General features: G+C 43.4%; 1 protein-coding gene across 1 annotated transcript in view; it reads right to left on the minus strand.

Annotated features, from left to right (window-relative positions):
* The window catches only part of LOC105423922 (uncharacterized), a 61,201-nt gene that overhangs the window by 14,258 nt on the left and 30,202 nt on the right, over positions 1-16,741 (minus strand). The window contains exons 2-3 of the mRNA XM_011633929.2: positions 1,086-1,131; positions 829-999 (exon numbers count right to left, since the gene is read on the minus strand). Coding sequence (XP_011632231.1) covers positions 829-999; positions 1,086-1,131 — 217 coding nt within the window. The remainder of the gene's footprint in view (positions 1-828; positions 1,000-1,085; positions 1,132-16,741) is intronic.

A 16,741-nucleotide genomic window follows, 5' to 3' on the forward strand; every position in this document is an offset into this window, starting at 1 on the left:
CGCGCGCATCTATGGAGTGATAAAATTTTCCTGCTTCGCCTCGATATCGAGGACACGCCGAGGCGATCGAGGCGTCGTCTTTGCTTGCGGTTAACTGTCGCTATTTTCTCTTTTTGCTCTCTTGAATATCATAGCGGATGCAGAACACCTGCATCTAGATTCTATGTCATACGGCCTTGCGCGCGAGCATTCGTTAACGAGAAATCACGCAAAACTGAACAGGTGGGCAAGTGCCATTTTTTCATTTCCTTTTTCCCATTCCTCTCTCGTTAACTCTTTTTTTTTTTTAATTCATTTTCGAGGAAACCGTTTGTCAATTAACTGGACGAATACGACCGTACAACAGACATGCGCTTATCTTTCTCCTTTTTATTTCTCTCACTTTCCTCTCTGTTGTCATGTCATCACGATATGTATTATCAAAAATCTATAGAACGAGGAGAGATTTTTATTGCTTACTGAGCTTTCCAGCTTTCGTTTTTGATAATTTAATCGTACAAAAAAAAGTGTAAAAAATATGACTCTGATGTGCATTTTTCATCCCAATCGACAAGTAATATTAATGTCATCTTAAAATTGTGTAATAAAATCGTACACGTCTTAACGTTGTAAAATGTAACTAATATTCGTAACTAACGTAATTGATAATTATCAATTTACTTTGTATTCTAGTTTTGCTAAGCAATACGGGAAAAATAAATAAATATTTTCGTAAAGATAACGGAACAAAGAAATAATAGATCGGGGAGAAACTTCTTGTGCAATGTCTATCATGAATTTCAATAACTAAGTGCGCAACGCGAAACAAATTGGCGATGCGTGACTTACAGCATCGTGGTCGCTGGCCTCGTGAGTTAACGCTTCTCTGGTTTCGTTGTGAGAAGAGGACTCATCCTCATCGGGTCCTGATCCGCTGCCCGCCCAATAATCCTCGGTCGTATCGTCTATAACAGAATCTTCGGAATTCCCCTCCACCTCCGCGCTTTCGTGATTGGTCGCCTGTGAAAATAAAATTATGTCTAATGAGATCTCGTATCCTTTACCATGTTATTAACACGTTATTAACGCAAACAAGATATATTTACCTGACACCTCAGAGTGATCGCCGTCAGCATCCAGACGGACATGTATCTGTAACAATATATAATTTATGATAAAATGATAACTGTTGACTCGAGAATTACATAACGCGTTGCGTAAAGGTCGCGTTGCAAGACCTCTCGAAATATGTAGATACGTAAATCTGATCTCATTTTAAATTTAGAGTGTATCGTATTAGAACAGAATTGCTCCTGAAATATGACTTGAGAGTTTATAGCTCTTTTGAGTTATAGTTTTTATATATACTCCAGCGAGACGACCAAGGACGATTATGGAGGCCGTTACACGGAGAAAAGCACTTTGTTATAATAATAACGGAAGTTCCCGCGAAGCGTCAAGCGACAAGATGGCCGAAAAGATATCGCGATGGAAAAGGAAAACAAAAGAACAAATCTCACAATTAGATTTATATATATATATATATATATATATGAATGTAGTTATATACATGTGAGCCGAAATAACATGAATTGCGACGTATTACACGTAATTGGTAAAATAAGAGCGAAAATGATGAGCAACGCCGCGATCTTCTCGTTTCCACGTTCTCGTCTTTCTTCGCGGTTTGTGCCACAATCTAGGATATGACTCATCTTTCCTCGTTGCTGCTGTTGCTTCTATAATGCGCCCTTGCCATTTCCAGGTGAACCTCAAATGAGTTTCTTGCCTCTGCACTTACTTGCCGGTTTACAGACCTTTTCGGTATAATCGTCGAGAACTTCGTACTATTCGCACGCGCTCGGTGACCCCGGGTACCAGAGCCAACCATCCGTATCAATCTTTATCATCTCTTTTTCTGGACCGGCTAATTATTTGAATTCACGATAATTTGTATAATTTTCTATTTTTCCTTGTTTTTCTCTCTTTATCTGATTTATTTGAATTATATTTTAGTTTTTTACAAAAAAGTACAGTTTTACATTTTATTTTCGCAGAATGTAAAATATAAATTTTTCTATTTTATTAAATAACAGTTATAGATTAATCTCTCATACTTGATAAGCTAATAACTTTTCTCTCATTCTGCTTTTTACATTCTGTATACTCTACGACTATTTTTGGCGAAGCTACGTGAGATCTGAAACATGGAACTAATCTAACATAATCTAACATAATCTGATCTTTTTCATGATTTGACCGCGCCTGCTTATCTGATCGTGCTTTCATTTTGAGATGTTCCCATCTAGAAGATTAAGGAGTTAAGAGTTAAGCGGAACGCTCGGTGCATACTGAGCAACGAGAGTTTGCTAGTGGTACATGTCATGTCGCCGGGTCTTTTGTACTTAGACCTTTCTATGTCGACTATATCGCTATACTATATTTTCAAGGCAGAAGAAATTATCTGTACTTTCATCATGTTAATAATAATCACTGTCGGTTGAATAGTCGTTATCAGTACAGCACGCTCGTTCTCCTCTTTTGCGATTTTCCCAGGGTCGCGGGAATCGGCTGACCGTGGTTTTCCGAGAGACGTTATCGTTGAAAATTTTAAGCGCGTATTACTCAGGTTACGAGGCGGACAGTTGTCGTTTCATCTCGATGGTTAAGCAGTCGTTTAAAAAAAAGTGGAATGCTTCCAGCATGCTTAGGTACTGAAGGCACTGAAGAAATTGCTCGCATCAGAGCGGGACGCATCGCGCTTACAGGAGCTTAAATAATACGTGTCGCGATATTTTGGCGAAACTTGAATTTTCTGGAAAATCGAAATAACGGAACGAAAATAATAAAATTATTCCATGAATACCGTATATTTCTTCGAAGTCATTATCAAGTGTTGTCTTATTATTAAATTATTAATAATTTGAACGTATTCAATAAGCTCAAATTTATCATCCCGAAGAAATAAGTATATAATATTGCAATATTTAATTTGAAATTCAGTTTTGTTACAAAACGTTACGTATGCAATCAGTACGGTGTATCCACGAGAGACTTATTTAACGTCGATCGTAATGTAAACCCATTATTTTCGCATTAAGGCAAAAGAGCGAATTAAGAAGAAATGGAAATGCACACGTTTGCATCATTGGAGCGATTAAACGATAATTATCACGGCATAACGGTTTGCGTCGCCGATTCGTCTTCTTCTGCAATATGTTAGACGATGACAAGGATGATGCGTTGATAGCAGTCCCAGGGAGAATGTTGCGCACGTAAGATGATTATAAATATCTTGCGGAGATATTAAAGGGGAAATTCATCTTATCCCGCGCAACGGAATTCGAGCCATCGCGATTATATCGGCTGTCAACGAGGATAATGGGATAATGGCATATATAATTACAATAATTAATTTATCGTCGCCGCTTAAGAGGGAGTCGATTATCGTTAGGCGACGATTCCAATCGCGGTACTCGCGCCGACCTGTCGCTTTTTCGTTCCCCGACATCGCCACGGCGTCTTTCACAATCCGGGGAAATTATCCGATTCCGGTTGCCTATATATCTCGCTGAGTGTTGCCGTTTAAAGGACTGTCATCTCATTTGATTTACGAGACTTATTGCTTTATGCGACGTCTAAGCAGCTGCTTAAATGTTCCGATGTTCGTGCAAAAGCACTCGAATGAATTATCCGTGTGACGTGAACTCGTCTCTCGAGCGCAAAGGCCTAAATGGGATATTGAAGATGAGAAGACCTCATCTGTGCAACGCACGCAATGATGAATTCGCGCCATTAAGCCGACAGAATTAGATCAGCGAGTGACTTACTTCTCGCGTGCGCACAAAACGCTCGTCGCGTACTTGAGAGCTAACAGTATGGCAAAAGTTAATATTCCGATTAATGTGTTTTTTATTTATCGAGGCAAGTCATCTAACAACCCTAACGAGTTTTACGGTATAAAAGGCTACCAAAGCGATTCGTTCTCCCGCACCGGCATCATTTCAAGTCAGTCGACACCAGCGGTCTCTCATTGACGATGTTTGCGCATCGCATTACAGAAACAATTAATAATCCTATCGCTCGTCGTTGCGTACATCGTTCGCGCGGCATTATACCGCAGTCTCACGTCGCCCACCTGTTCGTTCGAAAGATCGAGAAAGAATCGCATCCTCTCATTCGTCTCGATCTCGTCCCCGTGTCCGCGTTCGCGTCGGACGCGATCGTACGGTATTGATTATCGCCACCGAGCGCATTAATCGAGGCGATCGATAATTTCGCCGATGTCCCGCGGGAGGCATTCACGAACGCATAACGTAATTATTATTCGTTCGGCTCGCTCGCCGCCGCGTCGGTAAATGGAACGGAAGGTGTTGGGCGTGGGATGAAGTCGACCAGCGCGGATCGCTACATCGATGATGATGATGATGATGGCCGTTAATCACGTGACGCCGTGGAGCGGGATCCGCGGATGCGGAGGGCACGATAGACTATACCTTCGACGCGACTCGACGCGGCTCGACGCGACGCGACGTGACGTGTGGGCGGTGCGGTTTGGCGCCCGCGCCCATCGCGGAGATTGCCGTACGCGTTACACACGTTACACGCATCGTAAAGTCGAGGCGCGATCGCCTCGAACGACACGCCGATGTGCGCGGCAATTAAATTGCCGTCGGACGTTTTTCGAAACGCCGGCTAACGCAAGTCTGGCCGTTTTCAGGAACTCCTTTTCCCCCACCAGCTCTCTAACCGGTACTCCGAATATCAGAGATACTCCTGAATGTATAATTAAAAGCGATGCGCACGTCCTATTTGCTGTCACATATACATATTTGGCTTATGGGCATGTCTGGGGCATACGAACGTTAAATTAAAATCAATAAGAACGCAACTTTTGGGAATGCAAAAAAATATTATTAACGTAAGTATAACGGTATACCGGAACATAACGATATGTATCGAATGATATGATAGAGGAGGGAACATAATTCACTTTATGCGAATATGGGAGCAACGAGGCGTAAATCGCCCGTGGCGCTCCCGATAAACACAATTAAGATGCTTCGAGAATTTTATGGAATCCTTTTAATGGTAGTCTCGATTAATACGCTGAATTCCAGGAATAATAATCCGTACGCTATCAAATGCAGTTAGAATTACTGTTGTAAACTCGCGAACGGTTCAACGGTGTAACATGTGCACGTAATAGAAGAAACAAAACCTTAGATTCTGCGAGCGGATATTTGCGAACATTTATAAATTGCACATATTTGTTCCGTGGACGAACCTAACACATCAATCATTCTCGCGCACAGTTCGCTTCACGTGCAATAATGGTATCGCGAAATAAAGACGACGATTCCCCTCTGGTCTTAAAAATATAAAGCGGGTATATATATATATATATATATATATATATATATATATCGATTTTTAGAAGATTATAAAAAAACAAATAAACTTAAACAATTTTTTGTATTATTACACCTAGATGAAAAAAAATCACACCATCGTGCCACGGGATATCGCGATACAAGTGCATTGCCTACACGCGTAAATGAATCTCATGTATTGAAACAGAATTTATTATTGATCGAAATCAATACAATTTCGATTAATTTATATTAGATACAGAAGGTTATCTTACGTCAATTACCGCGCGATAATCCTTTATCATAAGTAAATGTTTATCGCGCGCGAAACCAGCAAAGTCTGCATTAAATTACGCAACGAGGTTTCCAGGATTTTGCCAGAGTACCGTTCGTTTCATCCTTCGCTTCCGGATGGAGTCGTTCTCCTTGCGTGTCGAGTTTTCCCTCCCGTATTCATTATTCGCCGATCATCCAATAATTATCAAATTGCAATTTCTCGCGGGGGCGCGTTTTATAATCGCTTTTTCTTTTGCGGAGCTGCCTTGCGGAGCGGCCGCGGGAACGGCGCGTTTTGCCGCTCTCCGTCGGGAGAATTACGTCGTTGGGAAGTGAAATGAACCGAGCACGAGATGCCCGCGAGGGGATCTCCGGCTCGATTCCCCGCTACGTCGCATCGCCACCATCGTCTTTCAATTCCGTTACCCACCGACAGGCAGGAAACATTTTTATTCCGGCGGCCTGCGTTGCGCTGCGCTTCTGCCTTCGCGGTCACCGTCGTAGCTCCGGGCGAAGGCGCGAGGAAAACTGCAGATCGGTCGTAAGTCTCGCTACATCACGCGCGTAATTGCGTTGCACCCGTAGTAGTCAAGGCGAGTCACGTTTAAATATCCGCCCGTCCGGCTTAATCGAGTAGCGAACCTCGCCTCCTCTTTGCCGAACAGTTTCGTTAACTCTGAGCTATCACGCGGTTCAGAGTAGAACTTACGGCCGAAGTCTATGTGTTAAATTTCAAATGTCATCAGGTTATGACGTTGGAAACTTGAATTTAATTTATATCAGATTGTTTATTTATATATCATTGGTACTAATGAAAGAAAAAAGGTAATTAAGATAACTCTCGTATATTATTTCGTTTGAGGAAAACGTAAACATGAAAATAAGCGAGTTTTAAAGTAGAGAAGGTTTGAATGTTAACCTGGTAAGAGTTAGAGTAAAGAAAGATTTTACAACCAGCCTGAAAAAAAAGTCAACTACTTGGCTGCTCACTTGATTGCGCGAAACTGAAGTTTGTGGTTTACTTTCTTAAGCATTAAACGATCCTAAAATTTTCTTGCGGAATGCGAGAGAAATTACTCCCCGCTGGTGCAATCTTACCCCATCCTACGGTACTTATTCGCGAGCGGTTTGGAAGGGTGGCGCACTTGTGAACTTGAGAAAATCGTTTACGTCGTCATTCATCGCGTAGGTACAATCTGCGTAAAGCGTTGGGACGTCCCGGCTTGTTAGTTGCGTGCACGCATGTACGCACGAGTTTTAGCGCCGTTTCTTTAAAGTCGTCGTTAAACGATGGTCAAGAAGATCGGTCTACGAGAACTGGGCTGTAAGAATCGAAAGTCAGTCGACCGAAACTCGAATTTTTCGCTGCCAGTTTGCATGGCGACAGAGAAGAAACGCAAAGTACGGACTAGAGCAACCCTCCACGAGAGAATCTGCGGTTAAACCTTCAAAACTGGAGCACCTTGCTGATCGCGGCTTAACTATGGCCTGAAACAATCTTTCGAACGAGCCAGCCGTGTCGGAATAATTTTCACGACGACATACATCATGACATAAATGTGCGTGCCTGCCCGATACTTTAACACTCTTTTTGCTTCTAAAAAGAAAAGATTTTTTTTATCTCATGTGACTCATGCCGTAAGACGATATCGAAATTACCTTTAAAATTTTGAAGAAAAATTTTATAAAACTTATCTCGATAAGATTTTACGTTTAATTAATTTTGAACATTCAACACTTGTGCGACTCTCTCTCTACGCTCTGGTAAGCGATAATTAATTGGACGGATGACTGCGCTTCACGATTGACGCAACCGTTGAACTTTATCGAACTTTATCGATACTGTGAGAACCGTGACTGGAGCGGGTATTGTTAGAATGACGCACAAATTTCATGCCGCCAAGCGGGAATAAGAAGCGCGGTATGTTTTACCGACTTTGAATCGACGTAAGCTCGACGTCCGGGAAAGGACGGTGGAAAAACAGTCCTTCCTCCAGCGCCCAGCCGTATCTGAATGTTCTTCCTCGGCATCGTACATCATCGATCGCGCGCTCGTCTTTATGAGCTATCCGCCGCAACGCAAGAACATCGTGTTTACGCTGCTGTCATCGACCGCGAGGCAATCCAATCATTCGCGGAAGTGGATATATTCAGTGTATGAAACACGTTTAATTGCGGGCTCAACAACGCAAATCAATGCCGATGCCCCGTACCGCGGAACGTTGTTATGAAAAAAAAAAAAAAAAAAAAAATATCATTACGGGATCCATTGAGAGATCGTTTAAATAAATCTTTACCTACACACACAGCCCGGGGGCAATCGATCCGCTTGCTCGCGTGTTTAGGTTTGTTCGCTTCTTGACATCCTAATCATCGCGTATGCAAACGTGTCTACCCGTATGCAAATCATCGAACAGAGAAACGTCGTATTTACTTTTGCCTCGTGTAAGCGGAGCGCCAACTCATTCGATTAGTTGTACTACGCGCTGTCATGTTACGAGAAGCAAGATATACGGACTGATGTTCTACTTACCGCTGATATAAGAGTACCGATAAATGTTTCCAAGTAGTCATTCGGAAAAAGCAGTTGTCTTCTTTAGTACCCCGCGATCGATTCGAAAGGTAAACATTTGTTGCGGTTTGTGTTGAGAAATAAAGTAGCGCTCCATTTACTATATAACACAAATTTCTGTGTGGTATTCTTATTATTATACGTTATACATTGTAGTTTGAAGAAAGATCGTATATAGATGACGAAATATCGTATAATAAACAACAGATAAACAACGTGTACATAAAAAACAGAATTATCATTCGCGCATAAATATATCACGTGTGTGTGTGTATATACAATATATATATATATATATATATATATATATATATATATATATATGCGAATACATAGATCCAAATATTTAAAAAAAAGGAATGTACAAATTGCTAAAAAAAAAAATCATCATTTTAAGATGAATGAATAAACTTGTTGACATAAACAGTGTTACGCAATGTGGAAATTAAATCGATCTGATGATGAAAATCTGAAACTGATGAGTCAGACAATTAATGAGGCTCGTTGTAACACTCGTTGTAACCTCTCTCCCCGATAACTTCCGGTCATTCACATTCTCGTGATACTGATATTTCCCACGGGGGAGAGAGAGAGCGTAGGGTATAATGAAAGGGCGCCACCACGCGCTAATTATCTTCTACACTCGGGCGAACATTACCGGGATTTCTTCCGCGGCTCGCGAGAGCGCGGATCTGATTTCCCGGGAACCGGACGGATCTCATTTGCGCTGCCCTCATCGAGGTGAAATGTTTATTCGCTCGCTGGCTCGCGGTTACGCGCGGCATAAAGCCGAGCGCATCGTCGACAATTAGCGGCTGCTCGCTCAGCCGGTGCAGCCAGTGAACCCGAAGCTCACTGTGTGAGAACCCGCCGGGGAAGCCAGCCAGCCCCGACCTAGACTCAAATTTCCCTCGGTCGCCGCGGTCAGACGATGCAGATACCGCGACGCTCGGCCGCGACGACATTACGATCGGCCAAGCTGCGGTTAACCCTTCTGAAACTCGCGCGCACTCTGCTAACTATCCTTATGCCCGCCTACCATCGGAAAAACATCCTACCGATCTAACGGTCCGTGCGATATTTAGCTTAAAGTTATGAAACATAAACGGCCGCATCGCGCGCCGAGTGGCTACCGATCCTCTCCAGGCGGCCGATCCGCGTCCAGTTTTATTTCTTTAATGGCGTTTCCCAGATGCCGAGAGATAAATACGCGCGATTAAACTAGTGGGACGTTGACTCATCGCGGGTGTAGCGATAATTACATTTGACGTAAATTACACGGTCCGTATGTATTTTCAATCTTACAAGTACGACGCTGTTACTGGATACTCTTGCCTAGGGTATCGCTATCTTACGACGAGAGGGCGTCCTATAGTATAATAACGTATATTCCTTTTTAAATTGTCATGTTGCGGGATGCGTACTTCCCCATTCTAGGAGAATAACCGCGAGCCTCGTATTCTCATATTCTTCCCCGAAGAATTGCAGTTTTGACTATCGCAACATCGAAATACGAGTATTTCCTATCTTATTTGCGAGAGATCTAGGATAGTATGATATAAAGACTAGGATATATACATATATATATATATATATATGTATAAATCGATATTCCGCTTCCGCCTTGCTAGGAAAGAGAAAATAGACGATCAAATTAGACTCCAGTTTACTTGTACTATACAATAACGGAAAAATGCAAAATGAGAGTTGAAATTAAATCGCGGCAGATTTGATGAAGCGTGCAGCATCCCGCTGCACTCCCGGTGCGTTTTAATTGCACATCGGAGTGATAAACTGTGCGAATTCTTGGATGCGTAATGGACATACTTAGAGATGACATTCTTAAATCTTTCATTAAAACACACCTAATCGCAACGCGACGACATACGGATATTCCACGTACGTTAAGATGCGTTGTGATGTATCAACGTATACAAAGCCTAGGAGCCGATTTCGAGTAGCGGCATTACCTGTTTGACCAGATTCGCGGAGAAGAAGACACGCATAAATATGCGAGCGTTTTATTCATTTTTACAGTCCACGGTTCTCCACGATGGAAGATCGTCGTATAATTAAATGAAGGACTCTTCGGAGTGCTCGATGACATTAGCCTGTCATTAACTTATCAGTCGTACATTATTTATCGGGCCAGTTTGTCTATCGAGTCAAAACTCGTTGTAATAATCGTTCATCGCGAGAAGACGTAATCGTAGCGGTTTCCAGACGAGGCGTAGACGTACTTTATTGGCATCTTCCACTAACGAGGTATCAGGTAACGGAATATCAGATTATTTAACATTTTCCGAAAGATAAAAATTAACGGTATATATTCGTAATCGATTTGAAGATTTGCACATTATTCTGATGCGTTTTATTTAACAGCATCGTCTGTCGTTGTCGCCGGTATCTCGTACGTAAAGTTTTATCATTGCTAGCGTAAAGTCTCTTATCTTTGCTATTTTCTAGCACCGACTGTCGGCAGCGCTGATAGAAACGTAATATAATAGTAGTGTTGGCGGGAATAGCCTTATTCGATACATCTATCTCATTTTACGATTACTTTTTTATGTCATTCTCACTTCATATACATATAAATTTATCCATGTTATTACTCATAAAAGTTATGACATTTGACAATTCTCTCTTGTAATTAGCAATATATATATATATATATAATAGGTGTTTATTTTTCTATTGCTGTATTATTTCTAGTTTTATTTAAAATTTTAAACTTCTCTAACCGACAGTACTTGTATATGATCTTCCACCTTTTCCACACTTCATCTTCTTATAACGACGCAATTACGCATGCGACACTGTTCCTTGATCAATATCCCTTTTCGTCCCTTGCGCTCGTTGCGGCCCAATCGTCCTCGTGCTCATTAAGCGGTTACTCGCTTCGTCGTATCCAACGGTCGTGTATATGTCGGTACCTGCGTGCGTACAACACCCACCTTACATTCACGCATACGCATACGCACACAGGTCGGATCACTCGCCTCGCAATTGTACGGCGAATTTGCATCTAACTGCAATTAAGATCCGTCTCGGAACGAGGCGAGGAGATGGCGAGGCCATTTCAGAGAAATGAGGAAAGAAACGAAAAAAAGGAACTAAAGCGCTACATTCGGTACACACGGAGCAATCCTATTTCTCTCTTCAATCCTATTTTACGGCACTTTACACAGCAACGCCGTGTACACGCGACGAGGGCGGGACATTTAGATGATGGTAAATCCGCTTAATCGCTGGTTGCGCTGGAATAACGCGTTCCGTGGTATACGAGTCACTCGTTCAGAAAGCGCGGTCGGAATATAAATTCTGAAGATCTTATCGCCCGACGAAATTGTCGTAAGAATCTTTTAGCGTATCTTGTTCAAATGTATCAAGCGAATGAAATCTGTAACGTAACGTAACGTAATACGTGCGATAAGAAGAAAAGAGGCATGAAGAGAGAGAGACAAGGCTTTAAGATATTTCATCAATAATAATCGATTAAGCAATTAATTATGATAACATTAATCCATATAAATGGCTACGCATCATTACGAGCTAAAATCGTCAATCGTTTCATTTAAATTATAGTTATCCGTACTGATTAAATGATTACGCGAGTAATGGGCTCTCTGTCTATAAATAGCTTGACTTATAGGCACCACGCATTATGTAGTTGGAATCTATAAATCACAACTAATAAATACACATCGCACATAATTTATCCTTTATAATCTCACGGGCGTGCGATAATTTCTGCACGCGCTCTATGAACGGAAGTCCCGTGTATCTGAAATTTTTCCATCTCGTCGCAGCGCGGTAAATGAACACGATCGTTCAATGAACGATACATCCGTGGGACAGGGAGTAGCAAACGGGATAAAGAGAGATAACGAGAGATCGAAAGGAAATGAGAGAAAGGAATGACCCACGAACAGAGTTACCATTACGCCTGCGATAATGTTGCGTTCGTAATAAGAATCCTTACTCCCAATCTCGGAAATCCCAGAAGAGAAAAATGGATTATAAGCCGCGGCTGTTCAAGTCCAATAGACACTGGCATAATCATCCTGTCGGCGTAAATTTTCTTTGTAAATAACACGAAAAAAATAAAATAAGCGAGCAGCGAGGCGTGCGAGAGAGGACAGGATGTTCCCGCGCGGTCAATTAAAATGCATAGTCAAGGCATCCGATGACAGTACGAGAAATGAAAATTGCATCCTGCGTCTTGGAAAGACTAATCGGAATCTCTGTATTAGAAATCAGAGGAAGATACATATCACATTTTTAGATGCTACTTAATTCTTCGTCGAAGAAGGAAGAGCACTTCTGATAATCTAAAGCAGTAACGGATAAGAAAATCCCTCGCTGTGTTCAATTCAAATACCGCGTGTGCATCGAGCGTGTGCCGCGAGCGAGTTTCTTAGATCTGTCGTCGCCAATTCAAGGACAAAGCCGCAAAGGATTTCAACGTAACGATATTTATCGAACGTTCGTTAGAGAGCTGTTAGAACGCGAGAAATGCGACGTGCGGGCTGACTTTTCGCCGCGTTCTCGCGACCACGTCGCATCGCGCCGGTTATTGACTTGGTCGTTCAACAGTAACAGCTCTTATCCGCGAAATCTGCGGGCCGGGGTGACGAACGGCGTGCGTCACGGGGGAACGTATCGCAGCCGGAAGTCATCGCGGACGTAACTGAAGTTTTATCGGCAGTTTCTTCCAAGGACGATAGAGACGCGAGAAATACATCGACGGCAGAGCTGTCGTGCCCCGTACCGTTGTCGATAGCCGCGCGAATACGAATGTCCGCACGTTTGTATTTTCAACGCACCGTATGTGCCGCGTCATTTTATTTTTCCGCCGTTTTGTAACGCCGCGGATGGCGAACGCGCATACTTCCCCCGCATACTTCCCTTTCGGCGAGCTCCTTTCCATACATTCCATCACGTAACGCTGTATAATTTATTCCGTTTAATCCATTAAAAAAATATATGTACCGATATCTCTCGACCGATTCAGAACTTTCTATCGCGAATCGTCCTCATATGACGCTGTCTCCTCCCTCTCAGATTTCCCGCGAGATTATCTACGTTTTTTTTTTGCCGGTTGTTTATCGGGAATGTTCACTGGAATTTTGCACGAACGGAATTAGACACGACGACGTACCGCAAAGTCTTGCCGCGCGATCGATCGTCCGCACGTTAAATCTGGCCTGGATACTCCGCAAGGTATTCGCTACTAAATGATGTTACCAGTCGTGGAATTCCAAACCGGGAATCGTACTATAAATCGGCCGGTCCCTGACTTTCGAAGACGAGCGCGGAAGGGAATGTTTGGTCACGCGTGGTTGCGGGCGGCTGAAACGGTAGCAGTTGGGAATAAACGATCCCTCCTCCCTCCCCCCCCCCTCCCTCCTCATCTCTCTCCGTTCCCCTATCGAATCGCCGATTTGCATACTCGAATCCGTTAACTCTTTCGACTCGGACACACCTCCCCTCTTTCCGTTCATCTCCCCGTTCCTCATCTTCGTTACGTGACAAATAACCCCGATTACCGTATCGAGAGTGACGGCAGTGGATAATCCGCATGTACAATCCGATAACGACCGTCGCAATGTCGTTATCCGCGGTTACCGCGCGATCGTATCGTAATAACTGCCGGTAGTAAAAGCCAACGCAACGATCCGCATCAATTACCGCGGCAAGAAGGTGTTAATGTCCAGATGAAGGGAAACATTTATACTACCGACGTGCTTTTAGCCACGTTGGAAAAAAATACTCATCTAAAGCCGCTATGCGTAATCGATTTTCTTGCATATTTTATTATTCGCTTCACACTCACATTTGCCTCTTAATTACATTATTTATATCGTAATTCTCTCTTTTTCTCTTCTTCCCTTCCTTTGTTAAAACTCAATAAAATTAAATTGCACCTTTATCTCTCCTGTTCAGAGAAATGGTAAATTATTCGCTAATTATCGTGCCACTTTTATTACGATACACTATATGCTGCTCGTCTACAAATTTTTTTGCAAATTTAAATTTCCCTTACGTTCGCGTCGTTTGTCTTAGTGACTTAGGGACGATGCAAACGACCGGACGGTCGTTAAAATAAATGCGAGCCAAACAGACGTAAAACTAGCAAAGCGGGATCGATTTGTTAAGTATGATCGAGCTTATCCGTTAACCCCCGTAAAAATCGTAGCGCGCGCTCACGGAGATGTATAACACTGTTTGCGCTTAAAGAAATGAGAACGTTTGCGTTAGAATAGCGCAGCGCCATTACGCAGCGCAGCGAAGCGTGCGTCGTCGATGATTTCTGAGAAATTTCGCTTTGATAAATCGTCTCTTTGGGAACCTAGAGTCCTGTTCTACTCGGGAAGCAATAGATCGCCCGTGTGTCTCGTACCGCGTATTATTACGTCATTACGGATGATTTGCTTTCGCCAGCGACGTTATTAGTTGCCGCTCGGGGAGGAGCGTAAAGCTCTTTTCTTGCGCGCGTGCGGAATCAAGCGCGATTGCTCGATCGCTCGACTCCTCGAAGATCGTTCGGAGCCGAGCAAAAATCGCGATCGAGAATCGGAATCGCTTCTGCTCTCGCCGTGGGAAGTCTGCCCATATATAAAACCAATCCTATTTTATAAAATGTTTAAAGAATGGGAGAAGAACAGTCTTCTGCGTGTAATTGAAGGAAGCGTAAGCGGTCTCCCGCGAGATGCTAATTTAATAAACGTTATAAATAATGAACGTAATAGACGGATGAGCAGGTTCATTGGCTTTTCCTAGTACGGAAACAAAGATAACGTAACTGTTGGTGAAAAACTATAAAAGTTAACTTGAAACGTTAATTACGCAGGATGTATGTAGCTGCCCTGGCTTCCATTGTTTTCGATGACACGAAGATTTAGGGTTTGCAAATCTCATTATCATAGCGTTACGATCCACTTCCCACAATTGCGGCTGTGTTTACCGTAATGTTAGGGTAATAACGTTATAGTTGCTACAGAGTTACGTTGTTTAACAAGAGTAACACGCTACCGCGGGGCACGCACGTGTGTACGTGCAAGCCTGTGCGTATTTGCAAGATTTCGTAATTATTATAATCCGCAACGATTCTCGAACGATTGTTCGAGAGGATCGAAAGAAAGAGTGAGGAAAGGTTTAATATATCGCGTATACGAGAGACTCGACTGGATATATATCGGCGCTAATGGATCAGATCGCTAAAGCGAGATTGCGCTTTAATTCGACGTAAAACAAGCTTCTCCAACGTCAAAGAAGCCCCGACGCCGAGATAGAGGCGGCGATTTATAATGGCGCGATGAAGCGGTAACAGAGAGTTCTTGAATGGCCCGCATTAAGCTCGAGACCAGCCGCATCCTCTTCCGCGCTCGGAGCTCGTTGCGACGGGAGGGAGTGTTACCTCACGCGAGCGGAACCTTGTTTATATTTTACGCCGCTCTTACGAATTTGCAGATAATAGAGCGTTTCGCGGTTCGCTAATTCCAGAAAATGGGTCGTGACGAGCGCGCGTTGCGCGCCGCGCGCCGGAGTTATCACTCTCCGCACGCGCGATTTCTCCCTCGGCCACGAGGGGGGGGGGGGAGGCTGTGTGCGAATGCCATAACTGTTTATTCTAATCTACATCATCGGCATCTACGCGCCGATAAATCGCGAGACGGTAGACGCCCATTTCGCGCTTCCTCTCTTTGCACGCTTCTCGCGTGCAATTTTCGCCCCCTTCTCGCCCCCCCCCTCTCGCTTCGCGCGGCCGCCGCCGCCGCCGTGTACGTGCCTCGTTACGCGCGCGGCCGATCCGCCCGAACAATAGCCGCCGCCGCGCGTCTCCCTATATAATCAACAAATCGCAGAAAGAATCGCGGCCAAGATAAGCGTTAATAGCGTACTTTACCGGTACGGTCTCACTCCGACGACGATTAACGCGTTTCGCGCGCGATCATTGAACATGCTCGATGAGCGCCATCGGATACCGTTGCGTGCCCTCCGCCGCTCGCTTTATTCAACTCGTCGCTGATATTTATCGAATTTATCTATCTTAACCTTCAGCTTATAGAATCGTGGCTTGGCTTGCCGGCTAAGTATCGCATCATGTGTTCAACACCGAGCCCGTTTATTATTACGATAACGTCGCGGAAAATTGGCCGCTACGATGGAATTCCGAGAGATATTACGAGGAATATATGCGACGTATTTATATACGCCAAGAGCCTTGCGCTCTTAATGTTAACATCTCCATATATGCAAAATTTTAGGATACCGTAGATAACGTCCTGAAGAAATAAAATCCGATAACATCATTAGCATAGATTCTATCTTAATATTTTTTTCTCGTAAGAAAGTACGTGGTTGTGTTAAATGTTGAAACGAACGCCATTATTATCCACGGCGCTCTTTCAAACTCAGCACGACTGTCACATTGGAATTATCTATCTTAATGCTCCCTTTGTGTATACAACGATGGTACACACACGCGCGCGCGCGCGCACACACACACACACACACACACACACACACACACACACCA

The sequence above is a fragment of the Pogonomyrmex barbatus genome, unplaced genomic scaffold (genome assembly GCF_055798465.1).
Source record: "Pogonomyrmex barbatus isolate J1 unplaced genomic scaffold, ASM5579846v1 scaffold3, whole genome shotgun sequence".
Classification (NCBI taxonomy): Eukaryota; Metazoa; Arthropoda; class Insecta; order Hymenoptera; family Formicidae; genus Pogonomyrmex; species Pogonomyrmex barbatus.